The sequence below is a fragment of the Podarcis muralis genome, chromosome 7 (genome assembly GCF_964188315.1).
Source record: "Podarcis muralis chromosome 7, rPodMur119.hap1.1, whole genome shotgun sequence".
NCBI lineage: Eukaryota > Metazoa > Chordata > Lepidosauria > Squamata > Lacertidae > Podarcis > Podarcis muralis.
The window spans coordinates 6618973-6643833 of record NC_135661.1 but is presented as its reverse complement, the minus strand read 5'-3'; the positions used below and the strand labels follow the sequence as shown (position 1 = coordinate 6643833).

The following is a 24861-nucleotide window of genomic DNA, read 5'->3' as shown; positions in this document are numbered from 1 at the left end:
ATTATGTTTTTACAGTGATTTTATTGGTGTTAGCCACCCTGAGCCCGGCTCTGGCCAGGGAGGGTGGGGTATAAATAATTTTTATTATTATTATTATTATTATTATTATTATTATTATTATTATTATTATTGCAGTGCACAAACTATGCAACTCACTCCTGGTCAACTTGGATGGCTTTAGAAGAGGATTGGACAAATTCACGCGGGACAACTGGCTATTGTGGTTTATTATTACGGGGCGAGTGCTTTGGAGCTTGAGTTCTGCTTGTGGGTTTTTCCTTGCTGCATCTGGTTTGCAACCATGGGATGCTGGACTAGATGGGCCTTTGAGCAGCTCAGTTGGTTAGAGCATGGTGCTGATAATGCCAAGGTTGCAGGTTCAATCCCCGTATGGGACAACTGCGTATTCTTGCGTTGCAAGGGGTTGGACTAGATGATCCCCAGGGTCCTCTATGATTCTTCCATGACTTCTGTTTCCCCCCCCCCATCCCTCCCCATTTAGCAACCACCCAGCTCCGTTCACCTGTTACAGCTCAAACCAACAAGTGAGCCTAGCAAAAGAAGCCAGCGCCATTATCAAACTCAAGACTGGAATGTTTTATTAAAAAGGTTCTTTAATTTTCTTCAGGAAAACAATCATACATACAAAGATCATGGGAAGAAAGGAAGGCTGTGTGTTTTCTCTAAGGCACAAAAGTGTTTTTGAGAGAGAAAAACGATCAGCACACCTACAGCAGTCATCAGAAGGTGTGTTCCTGCAGCAAATCATCGGCAGAAAAATGGCACAGTTGCAGCAACGGGCGAGGGCATGGATTGCTCTTTGGAAATAATGTTAGCTGGAGGATCTGTCTGCTTACAGGAGCCAGCTAATAACTCTCTTACTGAGTCTTTTAGTGAGGGGGGGGGACTATTTTATGGGGGGGGGGCTACTCTTCCCAGGGTAGCCTTGAGAGGCTCAATCGATCAGCATCAATGTGGCTGGAAAAAAATACAGAGAACTTTGCTATTGCAGAAGGAAATTGCAGAGAGTTGTACATATGACATTTCTGGGATCGGGGGGGGGGGGGACGACGGACTTTAAAACATCGTTGTCCAAGGTGCGCTCTGGATTTGCAGCAGAAACTATGACAAAACCCTCAAGTCATTCAGGAGGAACGAGAAGCCACAGGTTGCTTTGTTTGCAAAGTTTTTTTCCTCCCCTCCTAGACTGGTTTTTAGACACCACGCTTCCTCTGGTGGGGAGGAAGAAGTGGGGTTGGGGCTAAGTGGCGAAGACGGTTTTGTTCCCCAGCGCAGAAAGGAAAGGGCCCAGTGTTCTTTGGACGGTTCAGGGGACGCCTCCATAAGGAGGAGGTGGGGAGGCCTTGGTAGCCACGTCTGGGTAGGGGCGCGGCGGCTCCGGGTGGTCGATGGGCTGGTACGAGCTGCGGTCCTGCCCGACGTTGAGGACACCTGTGCAGAAGGAAAGGGGAAAGCGACAGCTTTTAGCCTTCGGATGCAGCACCCAGGGTTCAAGGTGTTCCCAGCAAGAATCTAAGTGCTGGGATGAGCTGCAACTGGAGAGCTAGCTGTAATTTTCTGAGCCGTGAATTAGACTATCACTTGGCTTTACAGCCCCCAATACCTTGCATCAATGGGACGCGGGTGGCGCTGCGGGTTAAACCACAGAGCCTAGGACTTGCCGATCAGAAGGTCGGCGGTTCGAATCCCCGTGACGGGGTGAGCTCCTGTTGCTCAGTCCCTGCTCCTGCCAACCTAGCAGTTCAAAAGCACGTCAAAGTGCAAGTAGATAAATACCGGTAGGTACTGCTCCGGCGGGAAGGTAAACGGCGTTTCCGTGCACTGCTCTGGTTCGCCAGAAGCAGCTTAGTCATGCTGGCCACATGACCCGGAAGCTGTACGCCGGCTCCCTCGGCCAATAAAGCGAGATGAGCGCTGCAACCCCAGAGTCGGTCACGACTGGACCTAATGGTCAGGAGTCCTTTTACCTTTTATACCTTGCATCACAGCTCTGACCGCTGGCCATGTTGGCTGGAGGGCTACTGTTTCTCCATCTCTGAACTAGACCATCACTTATCTTCACTACCCCTAAGGACCACTGACCATGGCAGCTGCGGCTGATGGGAAGTAGAATCTCATCTCAAATGCTGCAGGTTCCCCATCAATGAACCAGACCATCACTTGCCTTTACTGCCCCTGTTCCTTCTCAGTTCTGCCATCTTTTTTTCTATGCATGGCCAGGCAGCCTGGTTGATGGACAACAAATCCCATCCTTGTCCCTATTGGCCATGCTGGCTGATGGGAGTTGGCAATCCAACCATGTTTGGAGAGTCACAAGTTTCCTTAGCCATTGCACTTTGTTGTCCATTGCCAGTGATCAATTTCCAAAATGAGGGATAGGTGCTTTGTGTCCAGGAAACCTCGCCTCTCAGGTGGCACTTTTGGTTGCTGTGAGCGACTAGGTGGGGAAGCATTCTGCACATGCTCTACGGTACCTTCTTTATGCAAACACTCTAGACTCCATTGGCCCAGTCTTAGATGACTTTAAAAATACTTGGGTCTACCTATGGTAAGATAAAAGGTCAAGGCCCCCTTGACTGTTAAGTCCAGTCAAAGGCGACTATGGGGTGCGGCGCTCATCTTGCTTTCAGGCCGAGGGAGCCGGCATTTGTCCGCAGACAACTTTCCAGGTCATGTGGCCAGCATGACTAAACCGCTTCTGGCGCAACAGGACACCGTGACGGAAACCAGAGCGCACGGAAACGCCGTTTACCTTCCCGCCGGAGCAGTACCTATTTATCTACTTGCACTTTGATGTGCTTTAGAACTGCTAGGTTGGCAGGAGCTGGGACAGAGCAACGGGAGCTCACCCCGTCGCGGGGATTCGAACCGCCAACCTTCTGATCAGCAAGCCCAAGAAACTCAGTGGTTGAGACCACAGCGCCACCCCCGTCCCTAGGGTCTATCTATGATGGAGCTGTTGACCACCAAAGCTAAACTGAGCCTCCCAAACCAGAGACAGTCTACCTCTAAAGGCCAGCTTTTAGAACAGGGGCAGGCACCTGTGACCTTCTGAATGTTGCTGAACTTCCAACAGCCATCAGCCAGAATGGTGCTGGAATTCAGCAAAATCTGGAGGGCTACAGGTTCTTCACCCATTAAAGGAGAGCAGAGTTGTGATGGAGGCAGCCGGGACCTAGAAAGGCACATGGCAGTAATAGAGTTACAACAGAGGCAGCTAGGGGGAAGGGAAGGCAAGTGATGATCTTTGGGCCTGAGGAAGAATCTGTAGCCCTCCAGCCTCCATTAACCCTCAGGCAGGGATGGTGGGAGTTGTAGTTCATGTGTAGTCCAGCAACCATGAGGGGCAAGTGTTCACCACCCCTGAAATGAGGGGGGGACACACACCATTACAGACATATGCCCCACTTGTGTGATTTCTAGTCATTGATAGCAACAGGACACTGGATTAGGTAGGCCTTTAATAAGATTTCTGTTTTCGTTAGGTTTCAATTCAAGTGTTGCTTTGTTTAAATGTGTAAAATATCACAGTGTTTCCTAGGACTTAAATCATTCCAAAGAAAATTAAGTTATTCTGGTCAATGAAAGTTGAGCCTCCATGTTCAGAGGCAATCTATCCCTGGATAACAGGTGCTGTTGACAAACAAAATGGCATTGAATGCAGCCCCCCCCCCCAAAAAAAAAAATACCGCATCTGGTTCACTGTTGGGGGAAGGATTCAGCCCTCAATAGTGACTTGGTCCAAAGCCGTCAGAGCTCACTTCACATTAAAGTAAAATCTCTCAGAAGCACACTTTGGACATTCATTATTATTATTTTTTACTAAAGAGTTGCTTGGCAAGAGATGGAGGAGTCAGCAATTCAGTGGGAGTAAGGCCCACTGAACACAGTGGAACTGGTTTGTGAGTAGACAAATTGCCAGCCCATGCATTTTGTTCAGAAGTAAGCACCACTGAGTTCAGCTTACATTCAGGTAAATGTACATAGGACCACCGAGCCTTCCTCAGGAGATATATATAGAAAGCACGCTGTCCAAATACAAGAACTCATTTTTACATGAGATGGGTTGTAGCCAACATTAGTTGAATTCAGAGTAGACCCACTGAAATTAATGAATACAACTTAGGCCCATTAATATGAATGTGTGTCCTCTTAGCAGAACTAAGTAGAGATCTGCACCATATATTCAAAGCACATAACTTTCACACAAAGAATCCCGGGAACTGTAGTTTAAGGGTGCTGGGAACTATAGTTCTGTGAGGGGGGGGGAAGTTCCCAGGATTCTCCGGGGAAATTTGTGTGCTTATTTAATTGCATTTATATCCCACATTTACCTGAGGAACTCAAGGTGCCACACATGGTTCACCTCCCCACCCTCATTTAATCATGAAACTCGTTTTTTTTAAATTTTTTTATTAAAAAAACAATTCATAATACAATAACCACTGCACTACACTGGCTCTCACAAGTGTGCAATGGATGTGTTTAAAATTTGTGGTGTACCTATGACTTTAGTTTGATATTATATATGTGTGTATGATTCTTTCAGGCGGTCGTGGTTAAGACTCCTCCTAATATACCCACTGACCTCATTCTCTGCAGTTTGCAAAACAGGCCCAGAAGCAGAAGGGTCCAAATATGGCTCAGAAAGGACACTGCTATCAACAAAATGATGGTTGAAAATGATGAATTGGCACTAATAAGCTGCCATCAACACTCCTTGCTTCTTTGAAGAGACAATGTGCTCTGGTCTATAGGACCGACACCTTTATTTGAGTCCCAAAAGGTCCCCCCATCAAAAAAAACAGAAACACCCAAAAAACACAGAGAAATTTCATCATAAAAGGTGAACCAGTCTTTACAGATCCCCAAAATGTTCTTACAAATCAGGAGCAGGAAACCAAAGAGCTAAAGGTACCCCATATCTGTTTTAAATAAATTCCTCTTTTTTGCAGAATACAGATATGGAGGGCACCTTTCTGAAAAGGAGGGTATCACGGATACCCTCCTTTTCAGAACCAGGGGACAAGGACATAAAATAAAAAGGCTGCACAGAGTAAGTTGACAGGATTTTATTCCCTTCTCCGCTGAATACTGTGATCATTGAAGCTTAATTCTCTCATTGCAGCTGGGGGATCCCTGAATCCAACCAGTGCAAGTAAAAACAGCCATTGTTGCAAGAACCTCGGCCCTAAGCTGATTCCGGAGAGATGTATGGCTTCCCTCTTGGAATTGTAGCTTGCTAAAGGGAATCAAAGAAGACTTAAAAAAAAAAAAATTAAGAACCTCAAAAGCCACGACAGTTTCTACACTAGGAGTACCTGGCAGGTGATGTCAGGACTCCCAAATCCCATCAGCCCCAGCCAGCATGGCTGGCGGTCAAGGGATGATGGGAGTTGTAGTCCAACATCTAGAAAACACCACATGGGCTACCCCTGTGCTTACACTTCTGTTGCCAAGGCTACACACCCTCATATCAAAGGGCCTATTTGACAGAGCAATTCTTCATATCAACAGACCTCTACTGCCTTAAGGGCAGCCATCTTGCTCTCAGACAAATTCCTCATGTCAAAAGGCCTCTATTGCCTCAAGGTCGGCCATCTTGCTCTCAGAGACCTTTTCTCCTCACTTTTGTTGACCTTCATTAAAAAGTGTTTTTAAAAAGCTTTCAGGAGGAAGGTGGAGGCTAACGCTTGTCTCCAAATGAGCAGGAATGCATACAAAGGCAAGAAAACTTGATAAACAAAAGAGAAAGGCATTTCAGTAATGGCAAACGAGGGATAAAGCAGTGGAGTCAATACCATCCTGGGCAGAATATCGCTCCGACGAAGCCTCCCAGTCTGCAAGGGAAAAGAAATCAAACAGAGGGAGAAAAGGATGCACGACTTAAGAAGGAAGATGAACGGGAAGCTGACAAGAGAGAAAAAAGAAGGGGGCGGTAGTTTGGCTAAGATCGGCAGGGCCAAAGAACATGGTGGGCCATATGGGAGAGAACATGAGGGCCGGGACCGTCCACAGAGGACCAAAACCCAGGCCGCCGATTGAGCGATGGCCGCCTACCTAGGTTGAAGGCATACTCTCCTCCACGTTCCCGGTACATCTGGTAGGCAAAGAAGCAAGACAAGGGCTTGAGGAGGAGGCTGAAGATGGCCATGCCGGCGCTGAAGCGGGTAGTGTCAGGCAGCGAAGACGACTGAGGGTAATACAGGCTGAAGTGGATTATGTCCGTCAGGATCGTCAGCAGAAGTCCAGTGAGGAACTGGAAGGAGAGAAAGGGGTACAAGACACTGCTCACCCTTCCCTTCATTCAACTATAGCCTATAAAGCCAAGGACGTGGATTGTCTATGGCCTCTCCGGTTGTGATGGAGGCAGATGGGGGCAGTGAACTACCACTCCCATCAGTCCCAGCCAGCATGGCCGACCATCAGGGATGATGGGAAGCATGAGTTCAACCATGGACAGAGGACCACAGGTTGCCCAACTCTCCATGAACAAAGATGGAGGTCACCGGGGGCAGTGAAGGCAAGTGATGGTTGCCTTTCTGAACTGCCACTCCCATCAGTCCCAGCCAGCATGGTCAACAGTCCAGGATGATGGGAAGCGGAGTTCAGCCATGGACGGAGGGCCACAGGTTGCCCAGCTCTCCATGAATAAAAGGCATTGTTGTGACGGAAGTCGCCAGGGGCAGTAAAGGCAAGAAAGGGTCTATTTCAGGGACAGAGGACCAACCAATATAGCCTATAAACCAGGGAACCTGCAGTTCTCCAGATGTCGTTCCACTCTTGTCAGCCCCAGCTGACGTGGTTCAACAGCCAGGGATGATGGCGGTTTGTGGTTCAACAACAACTAGAGGACAACCGGTTTCCCATCTCCGGTATACAGTGGTACCTCTGGTTACATACTTAATTCGTTCTGGAGGTCTACTCTTAACTTGAAACTGTTCTTAACCTGAAGCACCACTTTAGTTAATGGGGCCTCCCGCTGCTGCCGCGCCGCCGCACGATTTCTGTTCTCATCCTGAAGCAAAGTTCTTAACCCGAGATACTATTTCTGGGTTAGAGGAGTCTGTAACCTGAAGTGCATGTAACCTAAAGCGTATGTAACCCGAGGTACCACTGTATACCAATAGCGGACTCATTCTTTTGAGTGCCAAAAAAACAATCGCGCATGCATGCACATCAGCAGGCATGGAGATGTTCAACGGTTTGCAGAAGCACAACCCGCGTATCAAAATCCCCTTGTGCAACATTTCCAAGCACTGCAAAGCCAGGGCACCTGGGAACAGGCAGCACCTCCAGAGCCCTTTTGCTGTAAAAGGGGGGGGGGGGAGATGTGAAACTGGAAGGAGTGGAATGGAGTCTCCTGAAACGAGGGTACAGCTGGCTGGCTGGCTGGCTGGCTGGCTGGCTGGCTGGCTGGCTGGCTGGCAGGCAGCCTGAATAAAAAGATTCCAGGCAGCAAGGCTTTGTTACAAGTCCTAATTGTACCATGGTGACCAGCCCACCTCTCATAGGCATGTTAAAACGAGGGACAACCACCTTGAAATTAAAAAATCGACCAAAATCCTTTTTCATCAGGCAAATGTATTCGTAAAACGGTGATTTGGGTGAGTTTTTTAAACAACAGCAACAACAACTTACCATGAGGATTGCATCAATAGAATCCCTTTGGGCCACTGCCCAGACGCCCAGGGCGAGAATGGTGAAGTTGCCCCACGGGTAGGAAATTGGCAGCCAGTATGCCATACAGCCCCTGTCCAGAGCAGAAGAGGATGAAGAGCAAAAGAAAGAAAGTAAAAGAATGTAAGAAGCGCCTGCTGGATCTGGCCAATGGCCCATCTAGTCCAGCATCCTGTTTACACAATGGCCAACCGGATGTCTCAACAGGAAACCCAGAATCAGGATTCGAACACAAGAGCAGCTCCTGCCTCCTGCCCTTTCCAGCAACTGGTATTCAGAAGCACTGCTGCCTCCAACTGTGGAGGCAGAGCAAAGCCACCCTGGCTAGTAGCCAGTGACAGCATGATTGAATCATTCCAAAAGCACTTAAAAACAACAACAGTATTCTTCAGCCAGCAAATGCACCTGGGTTACAAGGAGCATTTTCAAATTCTTCCTGAAAGTTAATAGGGACGGAAACAGGCACCCCTCACTAGGGAGGGTGTGCCACAAATGAATTAATCAACAGATTATCATAATTAAACGCGGTATTACTAACTTACCATGTCGTCAGCAGCCAGTGTACCAGGATGATAGCCTGCAAGTGGAAAGGAGAAAATTATGTAGCCCGATTATTAATCTCCCAAAATATCTAGATAGCGCTGTGCCATAGGAATTTATCGCAACAGTTTACAGCAGTATAAAATAAAACCATAAAAAGTTAGAAACAAGTTAAAAGCAAAAGAGTTAAAAGCTAATATCAGTAGAACATTGTGGGGGAAGTACTCTTAATTGCCTACATCAGCCTGGAATAACAGAAAGGTTTTCAGCAGGTGTTGGAAAGCTGGCACAGAAAGCGCACCTGGCTGAATCTCTAGTGGCAGAGAGTTCCACAGGACTGGGCCGATGGCACTAAAGGCTCAGTTACTCATTGTTGTCAAATGAGCCCCCCCAACTTGCAGAATAACAGCGACACTCCTGCAGACGATCTTAGTGAGGGTTCAGGCGATCCTTGCGTTATCGTGGACCTAAGTTGTTCAGAGCTTTGCAAATTACTGGAAGAATCTTGAGCCTGGCTTGGTAGTAGATGGGCAGCCAGTGCTTTTACAAAGGCGTCCCAAATTCTTGACGAGAAGCTCCTGTCAGCAATCTGGACGCAGCGTTCTGAACCAGACCCAAGGGCAGCCCCACACAGAGCGCACTGCAGTAATCTAGCCCCAAAGTCACCAGTGCAGAGACTACAGTGGTCAGGCTATGTGAGGTGGAATAAAAACTTGCCTGCAATATCTTTGCTTATCTTTTATTTTTAAACAATTATCAAACAGCTGCAACTCACCAGCCAGCACCATACAAAGCATTTGGTCAACTTAAATACAGTTTTCAAAATAATCAATTACCCTATCACATCGCTGCATTTGGTGCAGCAGGTAAACTCCCCCTGCTAATTAGTTAAATTGTTAAGATACCTCAGGTGTACTGTATTGTCAAGAGCTCACAGATGTGCTGCCAAGCAGGTTATAAAACACCATCGCTCACAACAAAATCTCAAGCATGCTGAAAGGAGGGCCATAGACAATCTCAGGAACAGCCCAGACATTATAATTAAGAAGGCAGACTAGGGTGGAGCTGTTGCCATCATGAACAAAACTGATTAATCCAGGAGGCTCACAGGCAACTCTCCAGTGCCGCCTTTTACAAAAAACTGGACTCAGACCCCACACAGGAATACAAAAAAGAACTGAATAAGATTGTTAAAGAGCTAGCCCCCACCCACATCCAAGAACAGATCCACTCAAACACACCAACAGAACCTGGACCAGGTACCTTCTATCTTCTTCCCAAAATACACAAAGCAGAAAATCCAGGACGCCCCATCATCTCAGGTATTGGCACTATCACAGTAGGTGTTTCTGGGTATAATTACAAACACACACCTCTGAGTAGCACCAGTGACCACCTCAATATTAAGAAAACCCAACAGGCTGTCCCATCTAGGAACAGCTGTAGTTGGTGAACCAGATGAAGCTGGTGAAAGGCAACTTAGCCACACACTTGGGCCTTTCGTGACACTGATGTATTCAGGAGTACCCTCAGGCTATGCACCTGCTCCTTCAGAGGGAATACAACCCCATCCAGAACAGGTAACTTGCCAATTTCCTAAACATGGGAAGCCACCCACCCCAAAGGAGCCTCTGCCTTCCCAGGGTTCAAAGGCAGATAAGGGATCACAATGGGAATTTCAGCAGTGGCTGGGAAGTGGGGGTGAAGAGAGAAAAAAGAGCTACCGGAAGGTAATAAAGGGAAGGATTTGAGGAAATGCAGGTAGTATTTCGGTTGGGTTTCATCTGAGGCAACACCTGCAGAGCCACAGATGCCCCGCCACAGCTTTAAGGAACTACAGTAGTACCTTGGAAGTCAAACGGAATCCATTCCGGAAGTCCGTTCGACTTCCAAAACTTTCGGAAACCAAAGCGCGGCTTCTGATTGGCTGCAGGGAGGTCCTGCAGCCAATCGAAAGCTGCAGAAGCCCAGCCGGACATTCAGCTTCCAAAAAGCATTCACAAACCGGAACAGTCACTTCCAGGTTTGCGGTGTTCAGGAGCCAAAACATTTGAGAAATAAGTTGTTTGAAAACCAGCCACTCTGAGAGCCACAGCTGAAGAGCAGCTACCATACACTTTAATAAACTAATTGTATTTTATTTGGGGCTCTATGCAAGTTCTAAACAAGACCTGTTTTCTCAGTGATTTTGCAATGTTTGAAAGCAGCGCCGAATGCACTCATAACCCATTTCCTTCTTCCTGGTATGAGGCAGCATTAAATAAAATTGCTAAGAAATAATTGAGAAACTGGAAGCAGAAAACGTACAAGGGTGCTTGTGTTTTAGGAGCAATGTGTCCTTTCTGACCTGCGATGACAAGAGAATGTAGATTTGTTGTTATTGACGCAATTGGGCAAACATCCCAGTCCAGAAATTTGTGCCAAGCATCCGTTTTCCACAGCTTCCTTCCTATAGGATTCAGGCTAGAGTTTAAGACAATCCTGGGGGACAGCCCCTGTGGTGCAAAAGCAACACAAAAGTACCCCCAAGCTGATTAAACCAGCTTGAATGGCTTTCTAAAATTTGTTTTATGGGGGACAGATGGAGAGACCCAGGGTTGGTGTAGTGGTTAAGAGTTCTGGACTAGGACCTGGGAGTCTGGGGTTCAAATCCCCCACTCGGCCACATGACATTCACTGAGTGATCCTGGGAGGCTTGCTGCCTGTCATAGCATAACCAACCTCACAGGGTTGTTGTGAGCTTTATAAAATAAGGAGGGGAGCAGGTGGAGAAAACCACACATGCCTTTCCTGAGCTCCTTGGAGGAACAGTGGGATAGAAATTCATTAAATTTGTTTCTTTCATTGAACAAAATTTATACACGGCACTTGATGGCGCAGCAAAACCTCTAAGCAGGTTACAAAGACATATTAAAACCATCAATAAAGAAACAGGTAAAGACAATGAAAAGCAGCTACAAATAATTGAAAAGGATTGAAACATGTCAGCATCTATGTGTCTGGATGCAATAACATTTAACATGTTTTAACGGACACATAAATAAAATGTAATAATAGATAAACAAATCTTTCACCAGCTATGAGCCCAACAAAACCTCCATTGACAGGTGCAGTATACCTCTGAATGCCAGATGTTATGGGCATAGCCCCCCCCCCATTTGTGAGCTCTTCAGAGGCATTTGGTTAGCTGCAGTCACAAAACAGGATGCTGGATTTTTGGGGTGGTCCAGCAAAATAATCCTTAATATTCTTAGAAGTGCCTCTGAGCATGTGAGAAGGACCCTTCCCTCCCTACCAAGCCTCTACCACAACATGCTTAAGATATTCAGTTGTCTCCCACGTTAGTCTTACTTAGGTCGATTAACTTCAATGGGTCTACTTTTGAGTAGAGCTTAGTTATATCCACCTAAATTGGCTACAGCCCAATGTCTTGGCATATTAAAATAATGTACATGCAAATAATAAAATCCTTGAAAGTTTCTGGTCCAGTGTAAGATTTGGCAAGAGCCAATCTTGATTGAAAAATGGAATAAAACATCATCTGTCAAAGGAATGGAAAAACAACAACAGACCACATATATAAGATATATACAAAGGCCAGTGAAATGCCACTGGAGATTTGTCAATTTCCTGAACCAGTAACATGTCGCAATGCCATTATCACTACGGTAATTCTCTTTAAGAAGCCCTAAGCAAACAGGGAAAATATAATTTTGTATATTAATCATTGAAGCCGACAGCGTTTAATATATTCAACGTCTAAGCTGACAGCTTTTTAAAAAATGTCCTATTATATTAAGCAGCAACGCTTCTGGGGACGGGGGTGTTTAGCCAATATGCAACAATCATTAAAAAAGACTTGGCTAATTAAAAATCTGCCCCCCCAGCCATCCACTCAATATGCAACATTCATTAAAAAGAACCTCAGCTAATTAAAAAAAATTTGCTCCTCCCCAAGCTCTGTAAATGCCCTCGAGACCACCACACGATTAACACAGAGACCCTCTGCAAACACAGCTGGACTTTTGACAAAATTAATTGCCCCCTTATGGCTTACAGAATGAAAAACTGGAAGGGAGTGGTGGTCTCTGCCCGCAGGAACCTGGTAAACATTTTATAACCTTTGATGCATAATTGCTTGCGGGTCTGGGGGGTGTTTTTTGGTGCGAGGGGAGGGAAAGAAACTCTCACAACAGCCAAGGATGGTTCGCAAGGAGTCAGGAATAGCTGGGAGTTTTAGAATCCCTCAAGGCCTTCTTGATTTTTTTCCCCTCCCCAAAACTCACAGAGTAGGATTTTGACAGCCTATTTGCAGACTGATCCATAAGCACACAGTGCCCCATACAACCCCTCCCTAGGGGGGGGGCACTGATGAGATGCCAAAAAATGGAGATCAACTTTCAAGGCCACCACAAAGGCCTCTGTTTTATTCATTATTGGCCGCAGACCAAAGAAAACAGACCCATAAAAATCTCCAGAGCTAAGACTCTTATGATCTCCCAGGAGCTGCCTTGTCTCTCTCTGACATCACAGCAGCTAAGCCAATAGCAGCTAGCTAGGGAACATCCTCACTTTTGACTTTCAGGTGTCTCTTGAAAAAAAATTTTTTTATGACAACAGCCCTGTGAATTTTTCTTTTAAAAAAATAGTGAGTAGCAAGTCATTTTAATGGTTGTTTTGTGCTTCTCGTAATGCTTTAAAAACACACTGATATTGCTGCAAGCTGTTCTAATATTTTGTGAGAGGGTGGTACAGAAATACTTTTGTAAATAAATAAACACCTGCTTGCCACTTCTCACCCTAGTGAGACCAGCAAATGAAGCTGACCAATAGAACTTCAGGACCTTGATGCAGTACCATGAATCTAAAAGAACAGGTATTTCACACTGCACGCAAGGAACAATAAAATAAGATAAAAACCAGTGTTTGAGGAAAGTTACTACTTTCATGAGTTATGCATCAGCAGATATGTTTTGCATTCTTTAGGGCAGTGTTCCCCAACCTTGGGCCTCCAGCTGTTTTTGGACTACAAGCAAGACCAGTGGTCAAGGATGATGGGAATTGTAGTCCAAAAACAGCTGGAGGCCCAAGGTTGGGGAACACTGCTTTAGGGGAGCTCTTAAAAAGGCAGGTTTGCAAAACAATCTGGATTACACTTTTAGTTTCATTTTTAAGAAAACCCCAGAATGACAAGACCAGTGACTGGTCATGATTGGGCAAATCTGTGGAGCACTGCGACATCAGAGAGGACACACAGAGAGAAGTGAATGAATGATGTTTCCTTCCCAGCTCAGGAAATAGTGAAGTAATCACTGGTCATCATGTAAAAGGAATCCAACCTGAAACATCTGTTCTCTTTTTGGTTCTCTGTTTGCTCAGTCGTTGCCATTTCCTTGTTCTCTTTGCCTAGGTGATTGTTGTGAAATTCAAGAAAGGACACCACCACTAACTCTCAAAAATGTGCCAAGTGGTCAGGACAAGGATAGCCTAACTTCTGTTGTCTATGCTCTGGTAACCTCTAAATTAGATTACTATAACATGTTATATGCGAGGCGGCCTCTGAAGATGGTTTGGAAGTATCAGCTGGTGCAGAATTCAGCAGCCAAGTTGCTCACCGGGGCAAGACGGTTTGAGCACATAATGCCAATCGTGGCCTGACTGCACTGGCTGCCAATTAGTTTCTGGGTCCAGTTCAAAGTGTTTTGACTTATAAAGCCTTAAACAGCTCAGGACCACAATACCTCAAAGGCCGCCTCTCCCCATATAAACTGACCTGGACCCTGTGATCATCATCTGAGGCCCTCCTTCCTCTGTGAGAGGTCCAGAGGGTGGCAACACGAGAACGGGGCCTTTTCTGCAGTGGCCCCAGTTTGTGGAATGCTCTCCTCAGGGAGGCTCACCTGGTGCCTTCATTACATCTCTTTAGGCGCCAGGCGAAAATGTTTCTCTGGCCTTTTCTATGTGTCTATGGGAGGAGAGTTATTGATTTTGATTTTGTTTATTATGTATTCTGTGTTTTCATTTTGTATTTTTATACTGGGAACTGTCCTGGGATCTTTGGATAAAGGGCAGTATACAAACGTAATAAATAAGAACAAAATCAGAACAACTATTTAATAAGAGCCCAAGTTTGATTTTCTCCTCTTCCCTCCCTATCCCTGTTTCCTTTTATGCTGTTTGTTTGTTTATTTCTATATGTAGATTACAAGCCTGCCTTGTCTTGACTGATTGTATGCAAGTCAGGCTGGAAGCCTTTCTGGCTGGAAATGCTGTAAATAAACAAATGTGAGGATAATGACATGTTAAAGAAGAACTTGGTTCCCTCTCATAATACTAGCACTTGGGACCATCCGCTGAAGTTGAATGTTGGAAGACTCAGGGCAGATAACAGAAAGGCCTTATCTGCACAGCACAGAGTTAATCTATGGATCTCACTCCCACAGGAGGCAGCAACAGCTTTAAAAGGACTGCTTTAAAAGAGGATCGGACAAATTCATGATAAAGGTAAAAAAAGTAAAGGACCCCTGGATGATTACATCCAGTCAAAGGCAACCATGGGGTTACGGCGCTCATCTCGCTTTCAGGCCACAGACAGCTTTCCGGGTCATGTGGCCAGAGGACTAAACCACTTCTGGCGCAACGGGACACCGTGATGGAAGCCAGAGCACACAGAAATGCCGTTAACCTTCTTGCCACAGTGGTACCTATTTATCTACTTGCACCGGTGTGATTTTGAACTGCTAGGTTGGCAGAAGCTGAGACAGAGCACCCTGTCGCAGGGATTCAAACCATCGACCTTCCATTCGGCAAGCCCAGGAGACGGCTATTGATGGCTACTGGTCCTGATGTCTACGCTCTGCCTCCTAGGGCTGCCACCTTTGGTCAGGCAAAATACAGGATGGGTCAGAGGGTGGGGATTGGGGGGCACACACACACTCGTAATACCAAATGTTCCACTTTCCTGCCTCCCTCACCACCCTGGCCCCGCTTTCCCTCTTGACTCACGAGGATGGGCAGGGGCCAGAGGTAGACGGCCGGTTCCCACGGGTGACTTGAACCGCAGCTCCAGCCTCTCGCCCATGCTGGGGTCGGAAGAGACTCAAGCGCAGAGGGAGGAGGAGAGGTCAGGTCAGGTCAGGGCGGTGGAGAGGGCCCAACAGGGGCAGACTTTTGTCCCAAAACAGGGCGACCCCGTCTTTCTAGGGACAGGTGGCAACCTTAGCCTCCAACGTCGGTACTGTAAATCTTCTGAAATTTCTGAATCCCAATTGCTGGAGAACAGGATGCTGGACTAGGTGGGCCACTGGTCTGATCCAGCAGGACTCTCAGTCTTCTGTTATCAGTAAGTCCTTGCCTAGGGGTCAGCAAGGTTTGTCTTGCCTGGGCCAGATTGGACCCACGGAGATCCCTCCGTGGGCCAGATCGAGAGAGAGAGAGCACGCCCATGATTTTCAGCGTCTGCACAGATGCGATTTTCGGCACCGCGAAAACGAGTCCCCATGCCGCGCTGCGGCAGTTTAGCGCAGCACCAGACTGGGCAACTTGGTTCGGGGGTGGCTCTTGGGCCGGTCAAATGACCTCTGTGGGCTGCTTCCGGCCCATGGGCCTTAGGTTGCTGACCCCTGTCCTTGCTTATTTAACATTGCACACACACACAGACTTCCCCAAAGAAAATATACAGTAACCCATTTTATCTAGCCTTGAGACAGAAAAAAATCAGCTGCTTGGGAGTTTGCTGGCAGCCCTAGAAGAATGTAGCGGGCAGGCATGGATTTACGTAAAAGATAAGTTAAGAATTCCCTTGTTGGATCGAGCCAAAAAGCCCTGTAGACCAGCTTCCAGTTGTCAGCCAGAAATCATAAACAGGGCACAGAGATAAAAGCTCCTGTGTTGCTTTTTTTTCCTGAAGCAACTGCTAATTCTGAGGTATACTGTCCGTGAAGAAGGAGGCTCCCTCAGTTCAGCTTTGTTTCCTGGAGACAGAGGCACAACGCTAGCAAGCACCTCTGCAAACGCATGTCCACTTTGCTCATTGTCAGTCCCAACGACTCATCAGGGTCTTTAATCTGCAGTTTAAAGCTGCAGTTGTACACAGAACTCACTTTTATGGGAGCAAGCCCCGCCGAATTTACTTCTGAGTACATATTACAGGGCTACTGCACCTTTAATGGAAGCAGGAAACTACTATTAAGGGTGCACGAGCTCCATCCTCTGGCATAGCTCAACATCCAAGTTTCATTCCCTGATTCATGCAAAAAGGGTTGCCTCTTCGGGAGCAGACTTTGGATCTCGGGAAGCACAGCTTTCTTGCTTCTCTCAAAATCTCCTAAAAAGAATGCTGCGGGGATTTTAGGATTCGCCATGTAAGAAAATCACATCAACCCCACTCTCTTGGGGGTCTCCCCATAAAAGGAGAAGATATATAAGCAAACTCTGCTTAGACATGTGGGGGGGGGGTTGGGAGAGAGGGAAAGAAAACCTGTTTTTAGTAGCACTTACGTTTTAATAATTAACCAACCCGATCATAGCACAGAACCTTTGATTTGCAAGGCTGCTAAAAAACAAAGCAGTTTTAAATTCCGTCTCACAATGATTGCCCTCCCCAAGTTAAGAGCCATGCTGTCGCTCTCTAAATTTCAACAGGCACTATCCACTTAGAAACTTTATCTGCACATTTGTGAGACACGGAGAAACAAAGCCCACTCTCCCTGCAGCTAGGAAGTTAACACATCAAGGAAGAGGACCCGTGCTCAGAAATCATCCTGATGAGCTAGGTTTCTACGGAAGGGGGGGGCATTAATAAAGGACATCTCCCATTATGTGCATTTTGCTAACCAGATAAATCAGCTCAGCAGGCAGGCACGCTGAGAGGCCTAGGGACGCATCTGATATTGGTGCTGTGTAATAAGATCACCTTCAGCATGACCCTGCAAGGTAGGCCACCGTCACCTCCATTTGACAGAAAGAAAAAACCAGGCTCAGAAGCTACTCAAAGCCAAATATCAAGTCTGCAGCAAATTAAGACAGCATTCAAACTCATGCCTGACAACTTCAGCTTCTTATATCACACCAAACTACAGTTTGGAAATTTAAATGATGGTACAGCACACATGTCAGCAACACAGACCTGGCATGTGGCCCTCGGGGGGGGGGGGTTCAGAGCAGCCCCCCGGGGGCTCAAGTGGTACTTTCTGTGTGCCCTTGCATATGAGAGCGCGCTACAATCACCAGCCACAGCCTCTACCCCTGGCATGCGGCCCTCAACTGCCCATCCATCATTGCAAGTGGCCCTCGAGGGAGGTTGCCCGCCCCCAATATAGCATAATGTACAAACTGCTCAACCCAAGCCTACAATTAACTGTTACACCAGAACAACCACCTGTGGTCTGAAGTTGGTTTTGCAAACCATAGTTCATGCTAACTGTGGTTTGCTGCAACCCAATTGTGTGCAGGGGGGTAGTTTTTGCAGCGGCTGCTCTGCCTCGTAAGGCCACTGCACCTTAGAACTGGCAGAGCCAAGCAGACAGAAGAGGAGAGCTAACTGGTGCCTGTAAACAATGGTTTGTTTATAATATTATAATAATAATATTTTATTATTTATACCCTGCCCATCCGGCTGGGTTTCCCCAACCACTCTGGGTGGCTTCCAACAAAATACTAAAAATACAATAAAACATCAGACATTAAAAACTTCCTTAAACAGGGCTGCCTTCAGATGTCTTCTAAAAGTCAGATAGTTGTTTATTTCCTTGACATCTGATGGGGGGCGTTCCACAGGGCGGGCACCACCACCAAGAAGGCCCTCTGCCTGGTTCCCTTTAACTTGGCCTCTCACAGCGAGGGAACCACCAGAAGGCCCTCAGAGCTGGACCTCAGTGTCTGGGCAGAAAGATGGGGTGGAGACGCTCCTTCAGGTATACTGGGCTGAGGCCATTTAGAGCTTTCAAGGTCAGCACTAACACTTTGAATTGTGCTCGGAAACGTACTGGGAGTTTTTCCAGACCGGTGTTATGTGGTCTCGGCGGCCACTCCCAGTCACCAGTCTAGCTGTTGCATTCTGGATTAATTGCAGTTTCCGGGTCACCTTCAAAGGTAGCCCCATGTAGAGTGCACTGCAGTAGTGCAAGTGGGAGATAAACAGAGCATGCACCACTTGGGCGAGACACTCTTGTTTGTATCTCTGGAAGTGCAAACCATGATGGGGGGGGCGGTATAGTTCCAGTCTACCGTTAGATAGATACCATTTTAGATACCAGATATCATTTGAGATACCAGGCAAAAGGACAGAAGGAGGATAATTTTTGATATTGTGGCAAAAACGTATTGAATGTGAATGAAAATATGAATGCGAATGGAATTGGAGGATGTGCTGCTTTTACTAGAAAGATTTCTACCTCGTTATTTCGAGGATGTACTCAGTATCTACAAAAACCCCGGGACATAAAGCAAAAACAAGGCAGCGTTAGAACCTTGCAGGCCTTTTCCCAACTGCCCTGCGAGACCGGGCCCCTGACTGACTCCAGCTACAAAAACTGAGGCTGCTGAACAGACTCTTGGGCTGGGGTATTGCTTGGGGGCAGTTTGTTGCTGTTATTTGTATTAATTTTTTGTCTCTTTGTTTTAGATCTTATTATGATTTATGTGGAAATTGTTCAATTTTGTTGTGTATTTTTTACGTTTATTGTTTATGACTACTTCTGTTATGGGACACGGGTGGAGCTGTGGGTTAAACCACAGAGCCTAGGACTTGCCGATCGGAAGGTCGGCGGTTCGAATCCCCACAATGGGGTGAGCTCCCGTTGCTCAGTCCCTGCTCCTGCCCACCTAGCAGTTCGAAAGCACATCAAAGTGCAAGTAGATAAATAGGTACCGCTCCGGCAGGAAGGTAAACGGTGTTTCTGTGTGCTGCTCTGGTTCGCCAGAAGCAGCTTAGTCATGCTGGCCACATGACCCGGAAGCTGTACGCCGGCTCCCTTGGCCAATAAAGTGAGATGAGCGCCGCAACCCCAGGGTCAGCCACAACTGGACTTAATGGTCAGGGGTCCGTTTACCTTTACTTCTGTTACGTCTGTAATGATGTATTTTTTCATGCTGTAAGCCGCCTTGAGCATGGTTTGAACTATGGAAAGGCGACATACAAATAAAATGATGTATGTATGTATGTATGTATGTATGTTAGCCCAAACTAAGAACAGAACCTTAAACGTGATCAGATCGTCATGTGATGACCTCCAAACTTAACCACAAGCATCGCAGGTTTTGGTTTCCCCTAGAGCTGACAATCTAGGCCAGAGACAGCAATAAAAACTGCCACTAACAGGAATTTTGTGGGTCATGGCCGAGTGTGGATTTCGACATATTGGAGGACAGTGTTTTGCATCACATGGGGTGTCGGGGTGGGGAGGAGTTCCTTGGGGGAGGCTGAAATATCTGAACGGTTGTCACATGGACGGTGGAGGAAGCTCATTTTCTGCTGCTCCAGAGGCTAGGACGTGAACCGATGGATTCAAATGGCAAGCAAGGCAATCCCAACTAAATATCTGGAAGAGCTTTCTGGTGGTGAGAGCTGTTTGAAAGTGGAAGGGACTCCCTCAGAAGGTGGTAGTAGACTCTCCTTCCTCGGAGGTTTTTAAGCAGAGGTTGGGTGGCCATCTGTCAGGGATTCTTCAGCTAAGATTCCTGCATTGCAGGGGGTTGGACTAGATGGCCCTTGGGGTTCCCTTCACACTCTACCACTCTTTGATGCTATAAAGCTGTCCGAGTACATCAGCCCGGGTGAAGGGGCAGAGAAAAATTCAAAGGGGAACAAGAGTCATGGAGCTGCCCAGAGCAGCTGAGGCAACCCAGTCAGATGGGCGGGGTACAAATAGATGATGATGATTATTATGGAGTGCATGTTTAGAGAGCCAGTGCACAAACATTGCACATGGATGGACATTCAGGACCCAGAACCCAGATGCAATGGAAAAGCAGGGAACGATCCTCTCGATCCCAGGCACACCCTCCCCCTCTCAGAAACGCACCAGCCATTCCTCGCTTACTTATCTTTCACAAGGAATAGAATACAGTGGTACCTCGGGTTAAGTACTTAATTCGTTCCGGAGGTCCGTTCTTCACCTGAAACTGTTCTTAACCTGAAGCACCACTTTAGTTAATGGAGCCTCCTGCTGCCGCCGCGCCTCCGGAGCACAATTTCTGTTCTCATCCTGAAGCAAAGTTCTTAACCTGAAGCACTATTTCTGGGTTAGCAGAGCCTGTAACCTGAAGCGTATGTAACCCGAGATACCACTGTAGAAGAAGAGGTTCAATGCGTATTTTACAAACCATTGCCCGTAACAAAGAATATGCGTCCTAAGCATCAACTCCTCTAGGAAATTTCCCAGGCTGCCAAATATACAAGTTGCCCCGGGTGCTTCTCCTTACTAGCGTTGCCAACTTACTAAAACCGTGTTCTCAGGTTCACACGCCCGGTCTGCAGGGCAGCGTGGTGCAGGAGTTAGAATGTCAGTCTCGGCCCAGGGTTCGAATGACAAGTTGGCCATGAAGTTCACTGGGTGACGTTGGGCCAGTCACTTACTCTCAACCTAGGCCTACCTCGCAGGCTTGTTGTGGGGATGAACTGATGAAACCATGCCAACCACCTTGCGCTCCATGGCTCAGAAGGTGGGCTATAAATGCAAGCAAGCAGTGCATCCCCCAACTTCGTACCTGGACACCAGCCCATCTTTGACACACCCACTGCCTCCCACCCAGCCCCCCAGTCCTATCTCTTGCGCCCCCGGACACACCTGCCTCCTACTCAGTTGCCAACTGCACCCAGGTATCAGGCCTTGCGCCCTCCCTTGCGCACGAGCCCCTCTGCCAAGGGAAAGCCCCTTGCGCCATCGCGCCTCCTCCTACCCCGCTCGCTTTCCTCTCCTGCGCCTACCTTCAGGTTCACCGCCGGCACTTCCATGACGCCCCGCCAGCCGCCCCAGCGCAGCGTTCGCGCCGCGCCGCTTCTGGCTCCCAAATTCGACTTGGCATCACTTCCTCGCCTTCCGTTTTTCCCTTCCCGGCCGGGCTCCGCCCCGTCCAGCCCTGCCGAGGACCCGTGACTCCCTCCAGGCGGAGAGGGAGGGAGGGAGAGGCTCCTCCTTCGGCAAGAGGGCAGCGCCAAAGCCCGGCCAGCTCCAGGAACCGGAGCCGCTCCGGAGTGGCGCCCCTTTTGGCCACCGCCGCTCTCTGGCTCAGAGCAAAGCCACCTCGTGGTATGCGACAGTGCCGGATTTAGTACAGTGGTACCTTGCCAACAAGGCTGTATATTGTCTCCCTGCTTATTTAACTTATACAGTATGCAGAATTCATCATGCGAAAGGCTGGGCTAGATTAATCCCTAGCCGGAATTAAGATTGCCGGAAGAAATATCAACAAGCTCAGATATGCAGATGACACAACCTTGATGGCAGAAAGTGAGGAGGAATTAAGGAACCTTTTAATGAGGGTGAAAGAGGAGAGCGCAAAATATGATCTGAAGCTCAGCATCAAAAAAACGAAGATCATGGCCACTGGTCCCATCACCTCCTGGCAAATAGAAGGGGAAGAAATGGAGGCAGTGAGAGATTTCACTTTCTTGGGCTCCATGATCACTGCAGATGGTGACAGCAGTCACGAAATTAAAAGACGCCTGCTTCTTGGGAGAAGGGCAATGACAGGCCTAGACAGCATCTAATAAAGCAGAGACATCACCTTCCCAACAAAGGTCCGTATAGTTCAAGCTATGGTTTTCCCAGTAGTGATGTATGGAAGTGAGAGCTGGACCATAAAGAAGGCTGATCGCCGAAGAGTTTATGCTTTTGAATTATGGTGCTGGAGGAGACTCTTGAGAGTCCCATGGACTGCAAGAAGATCAAACACATCCATTCTGAAGGAAATCAGCCCTGAGTGCTCACTGGAAGGACAGATCCTGAAGCTGAGGCTCCAATACTTTGGCCACCTCATGAGAAGAGAAGACTCCCTGGAAAAGACCCTGATGTTGGGAAAGATGGAGGGCACAAGGAGAAGGGGACGAGAGAGGACGAGATGGTTGGACAGTGTTCTTGAAGCTACCAGCATGAGTTTGACCAAACTGCGGGAGGCAGTGGAGGACAGGAGTGCCTGGCGTGCTCTGGTCCATGGGGTCACAAGAGTCGGACATGACTAAACGACTAAACAACAACAACAACCTCGGGTTAAGAACTTAATTCGCTCTGGAGGTCCGTTCTTAACCTGAAACTGTTCTTAACCTGAAGCACCACTTTAGCTAATGGGGCCTCCCGCTGCCGCCACCGCGTGATTTCTGTTCTCATCCTGAAGCAAAGTTCTTAACCCGAGGTACTACAGTGGTACCTTGGGTTACAGACGCTTCAAGTTACAGATTCTGCTAACCCAGAAATAGTACCTCGGCTTAAGAACTTTGCTTCAGGATGAGAACAAAAATCGTGCAGCAGCGGCAGCAGGAGGCCCCAATAACTAAAGTGGTGCTTCAGGTTAAGAACAGTTTCAGGTTAAGAATGGACCTCTGGAACGAATTAAGTTCTTAACCTGAGGTACTACTGTATTTCAGGCTTAGCGGAGTCTGCAACCTGAAGCGTATGTAACCCGAGGTACCACTGTACAGTCATACCTCAAGTTGAATGTGCTTCAGGTTGAGTGTGTTCAAGTTGCGCTCCGCGGTGACCCGGAAGTAATGGAACGCGTTACTTCCGGGTTTCGCCACTCACGCATGCGCAGACGTTCAAAATGATGTCATACGCATGCTTGGAAGCGGTGACACGCGCAGACGCACCATCGCGTCTTGCGTTCCGTTCGGGATGCGAACGGGGCTCCAGAACAGATTCCGTTCGCATCCTGAGGTATCCCTGCATAAGATAAACAAGCTATAGCTTAGGCCCCCACTCTCTCGCCCCCCCCTCCAGGGGAAAGAAAACTGAATGTACATTTCCAAAATATAAGATAAAAAACAAATAAAATAAAACCTACATACAGCAACAGTGTTTTGTTTTGTGTTGTGTAGGCTCCTATGATGTAAGTAATGGGCCCACCTGCTAGCTTGTTCCCTAAAATATCACTGCTTTCCTCATTTCTATATATAGGGTACCTACATTCTGCATGGCAACATGTAGCATGCCTATATTATTATTTACTAGTACAGTTCCCTGTTACCCCCACTTGCTACTATAATACTACCTTCAGTAGCTTAGGGCCTCATCAAACCCAAATCCGGCCCTGGATACGAAGGGGCCTCTCTGAGCATGTACGGAGAGCGTTTCCCACTTCCTCCAAGTTAGCATTTCAGTGCTGGCACTCCGAGAAACACACACAAAAGCCGCAGTTTATAAAACCAAACTGTCAAATCTGAATTATTTCCTGCCTTGTGTGAAGGCGGAGGGTTGTATTCACAGAATTAATTGATGTTGTCGCCTTCTGCCGGCCAAAAGAATGCAACAATTATTGGTGCCACTAGCTGTGAGGTGTCTCTGACCATGGGCAGAGTGCCATCCCACCTACAACTTGAAACAAAAGGCTTTTTTTGCCTTTTAAAAGACTTTTAAGGTCTGTGTTCCACTGAGCACATGCAGAGTAACTCCCCTCCCCCAGGGACTAAAACCCAAAGGGGTTTAAGGTAAAGGTAAAGGGAACCCTGACCATTAGGTCCAGTCGTGGCCGACTCTGGGGTTGCGACGCTCATCTCGCTTTACTGGCCGAGGGAGCCGGCGTACAGCTTCCGGGTCATGTGGCCAGCATGACTAAGCCGCTTCTGGCGAACCAGAGCAGCGCACGGAAACGCCATTTACCTTCCCGCTGGAGCGACATCTATTTATCTACTTGCACTTTGACGCGCTTTCGAACTGCTAGGTTGGCAGGAGCAGGGACAGAACAATGGGAGCTCACCCCATTGCGGGGATTCGAACCACCAACCTTCTGATCAGCAAGTCCTAGGCTCTGTGGTTTAACCCACAGCACCACCCGCGTCCCTCCAAAGGTGTTTATGGGGGGAAATAGAGTGTGTACAGAGAACCTCTGCTGCGGCCCATCCTACTCAAAACCCCACTTTCCTAGGCTAGCAAAATTCCCCCCTCCTCCTCCAATGCCAACCGAAGCAATGTAGCAATTTTAATCTGTTTGTGCCCTGGGTATCATTTCTTTGCGGCCTTGCAGAGTTTTCGCACCCAGTTTTCTTCTGCAGGAGTGATAAAGCAGGACAGTGAGAATCCTTGCAGGAAAGATAAGGGGCAGAGAGTTACAAAAAGGGGTTTGCACCAGGAGTTCTTTGCGAAAGGAGAGGTCGCCGGTCCGTGGCAGAGCATCTCCTTTGCCCGCCCAGGCTCCCAGCTTCATTCCCCAGTTTCTCCAGCAAGGACTGGCCGTGTCCCCTGCCTGACACCCTGGAGAGCTGCTGCCAGTCAGTGCAGGCTCTACTAAGCTCTTTCCTGTTACAAAGCAGTTTCCTAGGAGAGGTGGAGTGTCTGTTTTTCATGAAGATGGTCCTGAGTTCAGACTCCAGGAATGGCTGGGAGAGACTCTTGCCTGAAATCCCAGAGTGCCCTTGCTGCCTGCCTGTCAGTCATCATCATCATCATCATTTATTACTTCTACCCC

At 47.6% G+C, this 24861-nt stretch overlaps 1 protein-coding gene across 2 annotated transcripts; it reads right to left on the bottom strand.

Annotated features, from left to right (window-relative positions):
• Positions 1–582: 582 nt before the first annotated feature.
• AGTRAP (angiotensin II receptor associated protein) lies at positions 583–21328 on the bottom strand. Of its 2 annotated transcripts, none has more exons than XM_077931102.1 (5): positions 21170–21327; positions 8244–8278; positions 7663–7774; positions 6082–6280; positions 583–1452 (listed from the first exon to the last, which is right to left on the bottom strand). In XM_077931102.1, the coding sequence occupies exons 1-5, from the start codon at positions 21194–21196 to the stop codon at positions 1328–1330; spliced, it is 498 nt and encodes a 165-aa protein (XP_077787228.1). In that variant the 5' UTR covers positions 21197–21327; the 3' UTR covers positions 583–1327. The 2 variants fall into 2 exon arrangements, with proteins under 2 accessions (XP_077787228.1, XP_077787229.1); XM_077931103.1 differs by lacking the exon at positions 583–1452 and adding an exon at positions 5078–5861 and having other exon boundaries at positions 21170–21328.
• Positions 21329–24861: the final 3533 nt, after the last annotated feature.